Source organism: Macaca thibetana, chromosome 7, assembly GCF_024542745.1.
Source record: "Macaca thibetana thibetana isolate TM-01 chromosome 7, ASM2454274v1, whole genome shotgun sequence".
Classification (NCBI taxonomy): domain Eukaryota; kingdom Metazoa; phylum Chordata; class Mammalia; order Primates; family Cercopithecidae; genus Macaca; species Macaca thibetana.
In genome coordinates, this window is record NC_065584.1 from 8,115,140 (window position 1) to 8,131,897 (window position 16,758).

At 39.5% G+C, this 16,758-nt stretch overlaps 2 protein-coding genes across 2 annotated transcripts in view; one reads left to right on the forward strand and one right to left on the reverse strand.

The window, feature by feature from the left end:
* Positions 1-16,758, forward strand: part of SETD3 (SET domain containing 3, actin histidine methyltransferase) — a 363,397-nt gene that overhangs the window by 334,734 nt on the left and 11,905 nt on the right. Inside the window, exons 8-9 of the mRNA XM_050796716.1 lie at positions 12,250-12,308; positions 13,119-13,233. Coding sequence (XP_050652673.1) covers positions 12,250-12,308; positions 13,119-13,233 — 174 coding nt within the window. The remainder of the gene's footprint in view (positions 1-12,249; positions 12,309-13,118; positions 13,234-16,758) is intronic.
* The window catches only part of LOC126958426 (cholesterol 24-hydroxylase), a 515,386-nt gene that overhangs the window by 308,948 nt on the left and 189,680 nt on the right, over positions 1-16,758 (reverse strand). The gene's annotated exons all lie outside the window — the stretch shown is intronic.

The following is a 16,758-nucleotide window of genomic DNA, read 5'->3' on the forward strand; positions in this document are numbered from 1 at the left end:
GCCTTCTCAGCCTGGTCAGTGAGTCTCCTCCCTGCCTGGAAAAGGCACAGTTGTGTCTTACCGGCTTCTCTCTCACTTCCCTGGGTACAGATTCAGGGTCTCTGTGTCTCAGCTCTTCCTGGGCTCCCCTCATTCCTGCACTGCTGAGAAAACTGAGACCATGTAACAAGAACTTCCTTTCCTTTTGTCTCCACCTGAGTTTCTTGTGTCCTCCTTTCCTCCCTTCCCTCTGAGGAAGGGTCTCCTCTTGGAACGAATGGAAGCCCTGGGGCCTGGTCAGGAACTCTGGTCAGGAGCTCGGCGACGCCAGCCCTGTGTTGTCACTCTTTCTTTCTGTCCTGGCTTTATCTCCTTGGTTTACAGACAGCCCCCATGCCTTTGAGATGATGTCCTGTCTGTCTTCCACCTTTAATCACAACATTTATCAAGAGCATTCCACACTGAGAGTTCTTCCAGCCCTAGCAGCCTGGCTGTCCCGGTCCGGAAGTGTGATGCCCTCTGGGAGGACCCGGGGTCTGGCTTCTCTCCCTGCCCAGTCTCTTTGTCCTCCTCACGTTCCTGTTTCCTTCTTCCTGCTCTTCTGAATCTCCGGGCTTTTCTGACCCTACCATTCCTGTCCCCTGAATGTAAGAGGTCTCCAAGTTTCTGGGCTCCGAGTTAGGAGTCAGCTGAGCTGGATTTCAAAACCCAGTTCTGAAGTCTTTTCTCATCTATGACTGTAGTCAAACATCTTACAGTAAAAGATAGCTTAAGTCAGTCTATTGGATTTCCTGCATTCTATTCCAAGTGAACAATTTAATAATTATCTGTTTTCTAGGTAGTGCTTAAAAGATCTGCACTGATTAAACTATTCTTTCATTGAAAATTTGTTCCAGAAATCGAATGCTCCAACAAAATGGTATCATTCTTAACAATGTGAGATAGTATTTCCTCTGGAAAAAAAAAGAGAGTGAAATTCATTTTACCACTATTGATCAGTAGAGCATTTAATTAAGAAAATATAAGGCAAAGTATAATTTTTATGAAAAAGGAAGTAATCAGACTTGAAATTCTGACTTGTGCTACTTGGATATCCCTTGGCTGTTCTCATAAGAGAAACCAGATACAGGTGGGTGCACTCCCTGCGTGGTTTAGCCTTGCTTCTTTGTTCTCCAGATTTTACCTCCTGTTCAATTTAAGACAGAGTATAACTTTAACAGTACTTACGGAAGTATCGTGAATGACTTTTTTTCTAACCTATCTTAATGCTAATGGAGAAATAGCAAGTACTGATGGCATCTTAGTGCCTGCCCTTTTTTTTTTTTTTTTTTTTTTTGTATAACAGTGCTTAAGAGCCTTCTGGTACCTATTTTGGACTCCTAATGAAATGAGAAAGGCAATTTTAAAAAATCAACTGAAGATAATATGAAATAGTTTCGCTTAATAACAAACCTCTCAGGTACTCTACCCAAAGGTATGGAGATTTTAAATTACATTTGGTTATTCAAGTGTCTTGACTTACTATAATACCATTCTATTTTGACTCTAATAAATTATAATCCTATAATTCAGTTCGTTGTAGTTTTAATGGGACATTTTACTAGTAATGTTAAAATATTTGTTTTATTTGTCAAATTTCAGGGTAATATGTTTGAGGGTTCCCTTCTCAGAGGATATGAGAAAAGGTCACTTAGATTTTGAGAGCTGTAGCTCTTTCTCAGTGACTGTATATTATAAACAAAGAAGTTTTGTTCCTTCCGTCGGAAAGGCCTTTACACCTCTCCACTGTAGGTGAGAACAGTAATTTGGCTCTATCTAGAACAACCCAGGGACAGTGTAGCGGATTTTCTCTTTGATTGGTACCTTTGAACACTCTTCGAGCATGGGGAATAGAGAAAAGGAGGAAATAGGAGTAACTGGAAACTGCTTCCCTCAGGTAACTGAGCTTCCTGAGATGGAGGAGTGGAGCCAGCGCAACTGCGACTTGCTGGTGTCCACAGACCCTCTGTCCCCAGGCGCCTGGGGGGCCATGGGGCTCCGCAGAGTCACACACTGAGCCTTTGATGGGGAAGGGGTTTTGAGCTGTATTTTCTTCCCTGCATCCTCACTCCCCACTCCCCTCCTTTGTGACCAGCAGCCGGGTATGGTACAGCGGGACCTTTACCTTAGATTTTGTTATCAGTGAGTTTTACCTAAGTAAACTCCTGGCAGCTGGTGACAAGGCAGTGTATGTGATGTATGGGTTTAGATGGTGCTCTTGAGAATGTGGCTGTCTCAGGCTCAGTCAATTGCGGCAGTCCTCCTAAATCAATGGGATTGACTTACTACATCAGGATTTGGCTTGTCTTTTTTAGAACCCCAACAGTTTACAGAGATGGGTTCTCAGATTCTGGGGTGTACCCCTAGAGCTCATTCCTTGTGAGCTCCTCATAGACTACTCAACTTCCTTTAGGCTTAAAGGCAGAATGTTTAAGGGGCCAAAGTTCATTTCCCTGACAACGTGACAATAAGGAGAGTTGAAAGTAGCCAAAAAGATAATGCTAGTATAATAACTTGATATGCTGGTTTAATGATTGGCAAAGCTGTGGGGTGTCTTTGAGGCTGTTAAGAGTTATCATAAAAATGATAGGAATTCCAGATGATGGAATATTGGAAATTGTTGGGACATCGCTGTGGCATCATTCTAGTGAAGAAAATGCCAAATACGACCTTTCTCATACATGTATTTGATACATGTGTTTTCTGGACAAAACTTCTTCATGTGCATGGTGAACAGAATTAGGCCAGATAATCTAAGTTACCATCCAGGACTGAAATTTTATGACTGAAGACTTTCAGCCAAACATGGTATTCTTTCTGATAGTGTGGGAAATAATAGACTCACTGTCTTAGTTTTGCTAATGTTGCCTGCCTTTAAACTTCATAATGCCTCTTATAATACCTCTATGGTGAATTTTAAATGAGAACAGTATTTACCAAGCATTTTTCTGGAATTTCACCAAGCAAAAATATATTGACTTTATTAGACTTTATAAGACTTTATAAAAGTAGGACAACTAGATATCCTTTGCCTTGAAGTAAACTCTGGAAAACTCGTGTCTGGGTTGTTACCTAGCTTCATCATTTATTAACTGGTAAACTTGAGTATGCTTTTAATGTCTCTGTCCCTGAGTTTCCTCTCATCTGTTGAATGAGGCTAATAAGTGCCATTTTGTAGGAATTGAGGTGATTAAATTATATGCACATAGAGTTCTCGATAGAGTGCCTGGCACAGAGCGCTCAGCAAATGGTGACTGCTAGTGTCTGTCTCCCTCTCCCACTCTTTCCCGTGGAGATGACAGAGAGCTGCTTATATACCAAGCCAAGGTCATGCCTTTCTAGGACAGGAGTTTATCTACATGCTCTGAATGTCAGTTATCTTGTAAAGGAAATTGGTTTCATTATGGTGGTCCTAATGTTCTTCTCTTGTAAATGACTGATTACTCTGATCATGCCAGATTGACTCATTTAAACAGAGTCCAAGGTAGTTATCCTGAATTATTGAAACCCAAAATTGCTGAAATTAAAACTAAAACAATATATTATGAAACTGATGATAATACATAAATCTAGCCTGCTTTTTTGATACATTCTAGGCTGCTTATAAAATAATAACGATTTTTGCTGTTCTGTTTATTTCTAGTTTCTTTAATAAGATGGAGGAGTTGCAGGTATATATACCTTTTGAATAAGCTTTGATTGCTTGGTGGAGTTGACTTTTTGCAGACCAGAGAATGAGGCTTGATCATGGTTTAGAGTCCTTAAGTCAATCAGCAGATTGAGATGTTGGGGGTGGGGGTGGGGAGACAGGTGGTGTCAAAAGGCAAAGAAACGAAAGATTTACTATCTTTAAAGAAGACAGCAGTAGCTTGTCTGCCCCCCTTTTCCAATGAGGAAATGGCAGCACAAGTGGGTTGGGCAGCATGCTGCGATGACCTGGCAGGTTCCCAGCCTCACCTCTTCGAAGGGTGTGTGCTACATGCTTGGGGTGAGTTGGGGGTGGGGGGAGATTTGGTGACCATTTGGTACGGAGGACTGGTGGGCTTGATCTCTGTTGTTTGTCTTTGGATTCTTAGAATAGAGCTTTCTCAAATGGGTTTAAAGAGAGATTTGGGGAAAAAAATGAGAAGATTCTCTGACCCCTAGATGGTAGAAAAATACTCTGTTCGTAAGAGAGGAAACACAGGACAGAAGGATGTGGAAAGCTGTGTTTTTTGAAGCCTGTAGTCACTGCCTTCGTGTGGCAGGGGTGCCCGCATGGGCTGGAGCTTTCCGAAGAGGAATGTGGAGATCAGATTCCCCTGGGGTTGCCAGTCCGTGGTGCAGCCTCTCAGCACCTTTGGAATCACAGCTCTCCTCCGCTGTCCCCAGGAAAAACGGCAGAAGTGTATCTTACTTGCTTGGAGAAAGAAGATTTTTATTGTCCCATTCCAGCAGGTGTAGTTAAAAATAAAAATAAATTTTAAAATTTTTAAAAAGAAGAGGAATTATTTGAATGAGGCACTGAGCAAGGCACTGGGGACTCACAGGTGGTCAGAGAAGACATGGTCCCTGCCTTGCTGAGCCTGCCTGTGGGGACTGCGGGGGAAGAGATGCTAATCAAATGGCCACAGCGCATGCAGTTGTGAGGGGCAGACTGCAGCCCGCGTGGAAAAGGCAGGAACAGGGCAGGAGGATCAACAGGGACCTGGAGATTGGAGAAGGTGGCCCGGAAGAAGAGGGATTTGCACGACCTTGCGTACCATCCTTTTGTGATTTTTTGGTCACTTACCTGTCTTCACTGCTAGGCAGTACCCCCGATGATATCAGTGATGTACAGTGCCTTCCACTTCCGAGGTGCTCAGGAAATAAAATATGTGTTGAATGAATGAATTTCTAGTCTTAACCTATCTTCAACTTTTTTCTAAGTCAATAAATATTTGTTGAGTGAATAATTGACAATCAGAAATGTTGATTGTGACTAAATTTGGTTCATATGAATTGGTTGCCCATCATAGAGTATACAAATGGTAGCTAATAAGGTTTTTAAACAGATATATCTTTTGCAATGTTTCAACAAATTTTAATTAAATTTAACTGGATGTAGATTATAGATTCAGTGTCTTCCAGTAGGAGAAAAAGTTCTTCCATCATAAGGTAATTTTATAAATTTATTGAACAGTGTTATTTCTCCACTAATTTCATTTTCTTAATTTTTTTAAATTATAAGGTAATACAGATTTGTCATAGAAAAATTATATATAAGCAAAAGGCAGAAAATCTTAATGTATATTGATGTATTTAAATTTTTATTTCATCATATCGAGTGAATTCAAAGAACTTTATGATGAAAAATTCCCTGAAGAGTTGGATATAATCTATGCTTAAAAATAAACGTCTTAAAAATTGATTTTTTTCCCTCAAGAGCTAAACATGTGAATCATGTTTTGATTCTGATTTATGGTCATCAAAACTTAATTTTCGATTCAAGAGATACTTTGCAATTTGTCATTCTGTTAAACTGTATTATATCCACTTAGAAAATAAAATACCAGCAGACGGGTTGATCAGCCTCCTAGAAACTCGCTGTCTTGCATGCTGTTTGTGAGCCTTCATTTGGGGGTAGAAAGGGGAAACCTCAAGGTATTTAGTGTAAAATTTTCTCCTACCTGCCATCTTTTCCATCTTTCCAATATTCAACTTTCTTCATTTTGTTTCTCTTCCCCCATTTCTCCTCACTCTGCTTCCTTCTGGGGATGTCCCTCTTCTTACTCTCTCTCTGGTCCCATTCCCTCTCTGATTGGTGCAGTATTGCTTTGAAAAGGAAGGGGGTCTCAATAGGCCCGTAGGATGAGCCGATGGAGCTGTCTTTTGCACCTCCTCTTTCTCCTTAATTTTTACAAAGCACGTGTATTTGCCAAGGCCATGGATCCACAGCGGGCCTAGGAAGGATGCCACAGGCTGTCCTGCTCAGGAATTTGTCAGACCAGAGATCTCTTGGTTATGTGAGATAGGGTCACGTTTCTGAAACTTACAAAATTGCATCCACCCCAAAAGGCCAAATGTGAGAGTTTGTGACTGATCTCATTCTTGCAGAAGGAAGGAAAATGAAACCATTCCTGTAGTTAGGTATGTCTGTTCCTGGCTAATTAGCCCCTGACTATCTCTTTTAATATATGCTTAAGGAGTAAAGCAAAACACGATCCTGCTGGATTTTAGTCAGAAAAATTTAATTGCATGGTGTTACGGTTTTTTATCAGAACAAGCTAGGTACAACTTCTAAATTATATTTTGTCATTTCTGATACTATAGTCATCCAACAGGGCAGAGTCACTGAACTCTTCCATAAATATATTTTGAAATTAATAATTATGCATTATGGCAGGATGTAAATTCTTTAACATACAGTATTTAGAAGAGTCATTTCTATGAGCAACTTTCCTTTTTGTATAGTTAAATGCCTCATTGAAGGTGATTAATATATTCAACCTGTTTTTCTTTAAAAATCAGTCTAGGTAGAGAAGAATATTCTTTAGGAAAGTGAATATCTGATTTTAAGAAATGTTTGTGTCCTAGAGGCCACTTGTGTGTTCTAATATATGTATTTTTTTCTTTGGAGCATTTTGAATCTATCTTTAGGTTAAATATGGTCTTTTGAGAATTGTTTTAGGAACTTCCTCTCCATATATTTATGGAAATACTTACCTTTATTTTATTTTAAAAATGCTTATTGTTAAATGTTTAAAAAACACGAAAAACAAAAAAGCCTTAACTCAAATGTATTTTGTTCCTGTGCAGAGCTGTTAATGTTTCAAAGCTGTTTCATGTACTAGATGTTTCTGAATTAGGGATTCACATAATAATGAATTCTGCTTATTTTGGTTCTCCACAAAGGTTTGTTGTATGAGCTTAAAATAAGCCTGCTGCTGATTTGTGTAACACATATTAACTGTTTGTTTAGTTTAAGTGCATGTCTGTATCTCTCATTTCTGATCACCCTGGAACATTTGCATGCCACGCAGCAGCCATCTTCTTTTATACTTTATTAAATATCTGTCAATTATAAATATCAAGGTTTTACATTAATGTCAAGATAGTACATCAAAAATTCATGGAATATGTGACTTTTTCCAAGGGTATTTAATACTTAATGCATTTGTGTCATTTTTCTTTCCAGAGATATTGACAGGTTTTATTAAGTGTTTGTTAGGGAGATTTCATTTTTATCAAGGGACTATAAAGAGAAGCTGCATGCTAAATCAATTTTTTAAAGCCAGAATATTGTTCATTTTTTCATCTTCAAACACTTGTAATCCATAGGTTTTATTTAAATTTCTTCTTGGTTTATTTTTGTTTTATGTGAGTGATAGTTCAAGACAGAACTTTAATAAGGATCAAATATGCTGACTGTAGTGGTTTTTAATTTCCTTAAGCATAGCTACCAGACCCATGCAATATGGTAAATTCTTCAAAATGTCATACTTACATATTTAGCAATATTGCTCTTTTTTATTGAAGCCAAACAAACAATTTTAGATATTAATCTTTCCCAAACATAGTGATTATTTTGTACTCGGTACAATATTACTGTGTCTCACATGGAATGCCTCCTTTTGCTGGAAGAGGGAAGGGGAAGAGTGCGTCCCTGGGTTGCCTGGCTCTATAGTGCTTCAGGCCTGATTATGAGCCACAGCAATGGTTCATTTCTCCATCTTCATGTGTTTATTGTGCTCAAGAAAGTAAAAATATTAATCACTTAAAAAATCTGGAGAAAATCCATGGCTAGTTTATCTGCCTGTATTTATTGGGAGGTGTGGGCTGAGAGGAGGTACCGCTTCAGGAGACCCCGTCGCCTGCTGGGCCCCCGTGCCTGACAGGCCCTCTTACTGTCCTATTTCTGACAGTGGCAGGCAGAAGCTTCTCAGGGACCCTCCTCACGCATCCCATGTGTGTCTGTGTCTTTGGAATCTACAGTTACAATTGGTTTGGAAGCTAAAACCAGTTGGCTGCAGAGAGTATGTTTTCTGTTTTAATTCTACATTTTTATTTTTAAAGTGCAAGCTAGGAATATCTTCTATTGAAAAGGCTATTGTGATCAACAAAACCTATATAAGCACCACTTTGCTTCAGTAAGTGAGGAACGCTCAGTTATCCTCTGTATAATGTATAAGCTTAAATATTTTCATCTAAGGATATTTTAGGAACTTTCCAGTAATTTCAGATTAATAATTTTTGGAAGATGTGTTTTAACTTGGTCTTTAACAGGGAAAATTTTTTTTTTTTTTTTTTTTTTTTTTTTTTAATACAGTCATTGTCTGAGCTTAAATGAAAATTATTTGGGATGGACATTTGTTTTATCCTTGTTCACTTCTTCAGAATAAGTAAAAGCATTTATTTTCAAAATTAAATATTTTTTACATACGAATATTTTTGATATTTGAATGTCTCAAGATTCTTATAAAACTATTATAGTTTTTAGAGGTAGTAGAGATTTTTCTTTTTAGAAACCAAATTTTACTTGGGTAAAGCTGAAGTAGTAGCTGTTTTTGATAAGCCCAGTTTTGGTTTACAGTAAGTTGCTTTAAAGGCCTTGCCCTGGGAAATACCAAGAACTCTGTGACTGTAGTCTACTCTCCCAAGATGCCAGTAGGTGGCGGTAGTGTCACAGTAGTGAGAGCTCTGTGGAGAGAAAGTTATTTCCTTTCTCCCTTAGTGTCACATTTTGCTTCAGTGTCACTGTTAAGTGCATGTGTCAGTGGCAGAATCTTTTTTTTAACCAGAATTATGTACAGTGTGTACACCCTATTTCTTAAGAAGATAAGAACAACTATTTCTAACAGATTCTGCAAATATTATGTAACCATGCAGCCAAAATGATCTTCAGAATTAACTGAAGAATGCATTGACACATTTTTTTCTTGAGTCTTTTTTTTTATTTAAATGATTTTATCCTGACTGTGAGCATGGGCTTATGTGTTGGGTAAGAAGTGTGTATGAATAGCAGGAAGAGAAACATTTTGAAGAGTTAATTTTCCGTCTCTTGACAGAGATCACCCATGTTTGGATAGTCGTGTAGGGTCCAAGGCTACTTAAAGATATTTGAGAGTTAGAAGACACTTCAAGTTATTTTTAGATTTAGCATTTCGAGATGTAGCATTCCGGTTTTGAATATTGTCATCTTTTCTGCTGTTTCATAAGTCAAACTTCTTCGTGGGGGTTTCAAATTTTTAGACATAGAGATTTAGCAATGGAACTTACTAACTTCCTACAGTTTAATTCTACAGTTTAAATGAATTAAAATTTGTAAAAATAACAAAAACGACACTTTCCCATTTCCTAGAGTATGAAAACAGGCAGGATGTGCAAAGTTCCCAGTTGATCGGGTAATGCGAAGTTTCATTTTATTGTAAGTGAAAGGAAATTTTAGCAATGGAATTCCTTTTCTTTACACTTTTGAAGTTTTTTTGTGGTATTTCTTGTGATCAAGTTAGTTTTTTGGGGAAGGGTAGTTCTTATATACCAATTTGTACTTTAGTAAGGAAAGACCTGAACACTGATGTGGTTAAGTTTAATAATTAAATTGAAAACATTTTTAGGACTCTTAGAACATAACCTTGCATTTCATCTGTTACAAAGAAAAGAGATTTATAATCCTTTGGGTATATACCCAGTAATGGGATGGCTGGGTCATATGGTACATCTAGTTCTAGATCTTTGAGGAATCGCCATACTGTTTTCCATAATGGTTGAACTAGTTTACAATCCCACCAACAGTGTAAAAGTGTTCCTATTTCTCCACATCCTCTCCAGCACCTGTTGTTTCCTGACTTTTTAATGATCGCCATTCTGACTGGTGTGAGATGGTATCTCATTGTGGTTTTGATTTGCATTTCTCTGATGGCCAGTGATGATGAGCATTTTTCATGTGTCTGTTGGCTGTATGAATGTCTTCTTTTGAGAAATGTCTGTTCATATCCTTTGCCCACTTTTTAATGGGGTTGTTTGTTTTTTTCTTGTAAATTTGTTTGAGTTCTTTGTAGGTTCTGGATATTAGCCCTTTGTCAGATGAGTAGATTGCAAAAATTTTCTCCCATTCTGTAGGTTGCCTGTTCACTCTGATGGTAGTTTCTTTTGCTGTGCAGAAGCTCTTTAGTTTAATTAGATCCCATTTGTCAATTTTGGCTTTTGCTGCCGTTGCTTTTGGTGTTTTAGACATGAAGTCTTTGCCCATGCCTATGTCCTCAGGAAGGGGAACATCACACACCGGGGCCTATCATGGGGAGGGGGGAGGGGAGATGGATTGCATTGGGAGTTATACCTGATGTAAATGACGAGTTGATGGGTGCAGCACACCAACATGGCACAAGTATACATATGTAACAAACCTGCACGTTATGCACATGTACCCTAGAACTTAAAGTATAATAATAATAATAAATAAAATTTAAAAAAAAAAAAAAGAAAAGGGAGTGAGAAGCTTCAATCCTGTAGGATTCTCACCTGTCTTCACCAAGTTGGTGATCCTCCCAGCCCCCTCCCGCCGTAGGGTTTCCCCATCTTCCTGTATCAGCTAGAAAATGCCCCTGGACAGTATGTTATTTTATATGTTGACTTACAATATGCCTGTATTAATTTCATTTTTATCACAGAACACATTTTAAAAATTATGTGAATAGCTGGCTGGGCGTGGTGGCTCATGCCTGTAATCTCAGCTCTTTGGAATGCCAAGGCGGGAGGATCACGAGGTCAGGAGTTCGAGAGCAGCTTGACCAATATGGTGAAACCTCGTCTTTACTAAAAAAACACACACATACACACAAAATTAGCTGGGTGTGGTGGCACACGCTTATAGTTCCAGCTACTCGGGAGGCTGAGGCAGGAGAATCCATTGAACCCAGGAGGCTGAGGTTGCAGTGAGCTGAGATGGCGCCACTGCACTCCAGTCTGGGCAACAGAGCGAGACTCCATCTCAAAAAAAAAAAAAAAAAAAAAAATTATGTGAATATATTTTTATATTTTGACATTTCTTTCAAAGGGTTAAAACTGGGCTAAAAGACTCAAGGGGGAGAGATGGGCACCTGGGAGCTAACACCCAATTGGCAGCCTTTTGTAATACATAATTTGCCTAAAATTGTGCACTGAGCACAAGCTTTTGTTTTCTAATTGATTTACGGTTTTAGCTACTTTTACCTCATCCCCTACTGTCCTGTGTAGGGTGCCAGCGAGTACATTACAGTGAGCGATGATAAATTACAGTGCACTTGTGATGCCAATGCATCAGGAGTGAAAACTGCAGGCTACATGGAGCTTCCTGCATTAACTGGTGCGGAGACCCGGCTTCAGCAGGATTTCATTTGTATCTCAGAAATAACCATTTGTTCGTTTGATCACTTACTACAATCTATCAGACTGTAATTGAAACTGAAGATTAAAATTATACTGTTACAGCTTTTAATTTCTTAATTGAGACAAAGTTTTTAAGTGCTTGAAAGGCCTAAGGTGGGGGACATGGTAAAGAGAGAATATGAAATCTATATAATTTCTCTTAAAAGTGAAGTTTTAGTATTTTTACCAATATTCTCTTGTCCAGGAAAAAAGTAAAATTTAAATATGCTGATCTGTTGTCGTTATCCTGTGTGTTTGTGAAGTTTATTTTATAATCTCACAAACCTGCACTTCTGATTTTCCATGCTTGATCCGCATTTGCCGCGTATATGATTCATGTGCAAACACCAAGTTGATTCCCATCAAATGACTTAAGTCAGAGAGAAATGAAAGAGCTTCCAACTGATTAGAGTGCCTTTAATTGTTCCTTTTGTTGACATGGGATTTGAACCCTCTCAGAAGGCCTGTGTGGTACATCATGGCATGAGGTACAGAGCGGGGCCAGGACGGACCTGGCTTGGGCGGCTTCGCGTTTCTGCTTAAATCCAGTGCTCATCGCGTGGGTGTGCCTGCCTTTTGTAAAGTCGGTCCACCTTAAATTGTGTTTTGCGCGGTGTCCGTGGGTGCTAGTATCGAAATATGAAGAAGCAGATTTATGGCGGCTGCTGGGCACAACAAATTAAGTTGACAGTGATGTATGAGAGCATAACAGCGCGATGATCCCTCTGTAGCGTGGCTGGACGCCGCCTGCTTCATTTGGCTCTTGTTAGGATCTGTTAGGCAGCTAAATAATGAAATTCCGCTGACTGATTTCTGTTTTCCCTTTTTCTCTTTTCACCTCTGCTTTCTAAAACTTCTAATTCCCAGACCCATCCTCATGCCAACAAACTGCCCTTGAAGGATTCTTTCACTTATGAAGACTACAGGTTGGTGTGGGCTGTGTGTGTGCCTGTGTGTTGGGGGTGGTTTCTCAGTGAAGTGGGATCCTGGAAGGGAGGGAAAGGCTTCAGTGAGAAGTGACCTGCTGTGACCATTAAAGCATCCGAACAGAGCTCATCTTTCAGAAGTTATCATGAGCAGCTTGGATGAGTATCGGCATTTTCATAGCCACGTAGAAATTGCCATTAACCTGTCATGGCAGGGGATTAGCTGAGGTAGCCAAATGCTACTTGAGATTAACATTAGTGTAGGGTGGTCCTATGGATTTTTCTTTTCTTATTTAAAAAAGACTCTGTTAGTGTAAAATGGGGACTTTTTTTGAACGGAGAGATTTAATTCACTGCACAGTGTAATAAAAAAGTCACGTTTTACATTTCTTACAATTCATAGAGGATTTCTGATCAGAAAGGAGTTTTATGGTTTGCTTTTCAATGAGGCTTAAAATAGGTGCAGTCAGCATTTGGGCAAAAGCGGGTTGGGTTGGGGGGTGTAGGGGAGTAGGTTTTTTGAGTCATGAAGACCCAGGAAGGGGCCTGAGCCCTGCGCAAAGCCCTCTTTCCGGCTCTGCCTCTTGGGAACAGTCTCCCTTAAGCACTCAGTCCTGCATTTCCCCTGGCTCTTTTTAAAACCCTGGGTTTGTTTTTAAATGATGATGAAGACCAAACATTACCTTTGTTACTTAGGAAAAGACTTTGTACGTTTGTAAGAGGTCAAACCTAAATTTTTGGTTATGTTATTTCTTACTGCAATTGGCTTTTAAATGTTCCAACCTTAAATCACCATTTGTCTTGTTGTAGGTGGGCAGTCTCTTCTGTTATGACGAGGCAAAACCAAATTCCCACAGAGGATGGTTCCCGGGTGACCCTGGCTCTGATTCCTTTATGGGACATGTGTAACCACACCAACGGCCTGGTAACGACCTCTTCTCCTGTGTTGTGTTGAATCTGGGAGGCTGTTGTTGCTAAGCTTTGGGAGGGGGCTGTTATTCCACCTACCCATCTACTCCCTCCTGCTGCCTCCCTTCAAAAGGAACAAACAAAACCAAACCGGCCACTCCTCCCCACCACCCACAAATAGAAGCTGGTATTTTTCTTTTACTGCATTGACTAATACGGAAAACTGGGAGCTTGAATCTTATACCATTTTCAAAAGCCACAGTGAACTACATGTATTTGCTAAGCCATAATTCCAGCCTCAGCATTCATTTTCTTATCTTATTGTACACAGACTAAACCAAAGTTTCTTTTTACTTATTCTCTTTAAAATGCTCATTTATTGGGGGAAAAAATCGTATTTCTCATTTTTCCTTTTGTGTCTTCTTTGCTGACTGTCTGTTTCCAGTTCTGTACTTTTGATTCTTTCTCGTCCCCGTCCCTTCCCCTGACCATGTTTATGAACCTGTTTTTGTTACAGGGCCTGTGGGGTGGGAGGAGGGGCTGGTGCCTTGGGCTCCTTGCCCTTGAATGCAGGAGTCAGCTGGCATCATCACACCTGGGAAGCCTGGGGAGGAGGAAATTGTATTATTATGGTTTCCCACAGCTGGGAAGAGGGGGAGGCTGGCTCTGTTTCTCCACATTCTTCGGATTCCAGGCAGCAGCATGGGTGAAGCGCTCTGTGCTCTGTGAGAGAGTTGTCTGATAAAGATGTCCTGATATTAGTAGGCAGAAATATGATACATTTCGGATCATTTTGAAATATCATACTTTTTACTAGTATACTGGTTTGATTAGGTTTTATGTTCATCTTTTCTCTGTCAGCTTTCCTTGTGATTAGCAGTATTATAAATAGAATAAAGAAATGCCGTGAATGATTATTTCACATTGAATTCCCCAGAATGGCCAGAACACACGTAGTGTGCGCCAGACACTGAAGGCAGAATATCCTAGTGCTAATTTGGGAAGGTCTAGCAACAAGTATGCTCTTGAATCTTAAAAGTATTTAAATTGTGGCAAGAAAGAATAGTTCCACTTTTGTAATTACATTTTTGCCTTTAGATATGCTTAATTTAATTAGTAATAAATACTAAGACATAATAGCGTGTTTTATAACTTATTTTCATTGAATATACTTTTACATTTTTTGTTTTCTTTTTCTTCAGAGGTATTTTTAATTGATCATAAGCTTGAAATTTAAAAAATCTTCAAATAGCTTTTAATACCTGACTGTAGTATTTTTCTTTTTCTTTTTTTGAATTGGATCATTTTTTCTCAAACTCAATTATTAGAGTTCTTTTTAATAAAATTAAAGCAATAATGCTTGGTTTTACTCTAAACAAAAAGAATTAACACAGGAGCCTCTGTAGTAAGGTGAGCAGTGCCCTACCCCCAGCCTCATGGCCCACCTGGTGGCACTGAGACCACCACCAGGCCACCGTGGTCCCTAGCAAAGCTTCCATCCATTGGCACCTCACACACTCGTCTGCACATTTGATTTTTATTTGGCTTCCATGTAAATGGGATAAAACAATTCCTTTCCCCCTACCAAATGTTAAAAAAAAAAAAAAAAAAAAAAGGTTTATCTAAAAGTAATAAATTAATGACAACCAATGCTGTATTTTCCCTAATACGACTTACGTACTTTTTAACCTGCCACAGTCCTGGCAGAAACAGTGCTAACCTGTAGAAGGTTTATTCAGGATGCTGGCACTTTGTCTTACAGTGGTTATGTTCCTGACATTCTGCACTCTGCACTCTTGTTGAACTGTTTCCCATTGTAATTATAAGACTTCATGGGAAATTTTCTGGGGTAGAATTTGAGAAATTCTATTTTAACGCTACAGAGTTGTATATGATACGTGTTACAGTTAATGTCTTTTTAAAAATAAAGTCTTGAAATCAAGGCTCGCCTTTTAAGACAAGAGATTTTCTTTTTTGTGTGCGTCTATCCTGACGATCATCTTCTTATTGTCAGTCTACCCTGACTATCACTCAGGGAGTAGGTAGAATTTGTAACCCAGCAACGCTGTCTGCTTCTAACAATATCCCAAAAACCTGATTATGGTAGTAGAAACAGAAGAATCAAGTCAGTAACAGTAATTCCAAACCAGTGACAGCAAGGAAATGCTAAAGAAAGTAAGGGGCTGGATGAACACCTAGGCTAGAGATTCTGGTGAATATGAACTAATTTCCTAGCCACTCAGAGAAATAAATGTAGAAAGGGTTATAAGGTATGGTACTAAGCTGGAAGAAACAACGTATCTTTATATCTTGCATGATTTGTTCAAACTTAATGTAAGCAGCAGGTTTCCTTTGTTGAGGGTTTTTCGGTTGATATGAGAAGGACACTTCTAAGTGACTGATAGACAGTGGTATTAGTTCCCTTACAGAGAGCATGTTGGAATAATCAGTGCTTGCATTTGGATCTGCGACTCTACCAGGCGGGATGAAAGGGCAGCTGGAAATCCAAGCACAACGGAGGGAAGTTCTTTTTCAAGGTCCTTGTGTTTGTATATTGAAAAGAAAATCTAAAACATTTAGATTTAGATGAGTCTGACAGTCTCAAAAGTCCATTTTTACAATAACAGACAAGTCTCTCCGAACAGCCTGTCCCCCCACACCCTCCGTGCACACAGGTCTGACTCACCTCTGGTTCCCCGCTGTTCCTCAGACACCAGCAGATTCCTTCGCTCTTGCTGTCACTTCTGCCTAAAACCCCCCATTCCTTAGGCACTTACGGGACTCGCTCGTAGACCTCCTGTAGCGTGGCTGCCCTGAGCACCCTGTGTAGAACGACTGCGCCTCCAGCCCACCCACCCGGCTGCCCTGTCCTGTTGCGTTTCCCTCTGTTGTCCAGATCCTCTGTTTCTGCCTTTTAAACAAACTATTGTTGGTTCACCCCCTGCCTCCCATTAGAATGGAAGAGCCATGAACGCAGGTGATTTTGGGGGAGGGTCTGTTTTGTTCGTTGCTATATCCCTGTGCCTGGTATTTTTTTAATGAATTCATGAGTGGTGAATAAATGAGTGTGAAAACCCCACGCCTAGGCAAAAAGATCAGAAAGAAATAAACCAAAATGTTAACGTGATTGTGATCTGTTTTTTCTTTGTGTTTTAAAAATATTTTCCAAATTTTATTTGATGACCCTGTATTACTTTTTCCCCCTTCCACCATGAAATCAATATAATACATATTTGTTGAAGAAAATTTGAAAAACACAGAAAAGAAAATGTAAATGATCTACAGATCTTCCCTCTGTTCCCATCTTAGGAATGTATGTGTGTGTATATCATGCTCCTCCTCCTATGTTACTTTTAATATGTAAAATAGAACACAGCTGTGCACCAAGTGTGCCGTCGAGTTACCAAACCAGCCACAGATGTGAGTGGTGTGCGCCGCAGGCAGGAGGTGGCTTTCAGGGAGTAGGGCTCCGTGGAGCTGCTGGAGGCTTCCACTCCCTGCTGGGTTCCTCCTCCAGCATTGCCAATAAACTCCGGCTGCC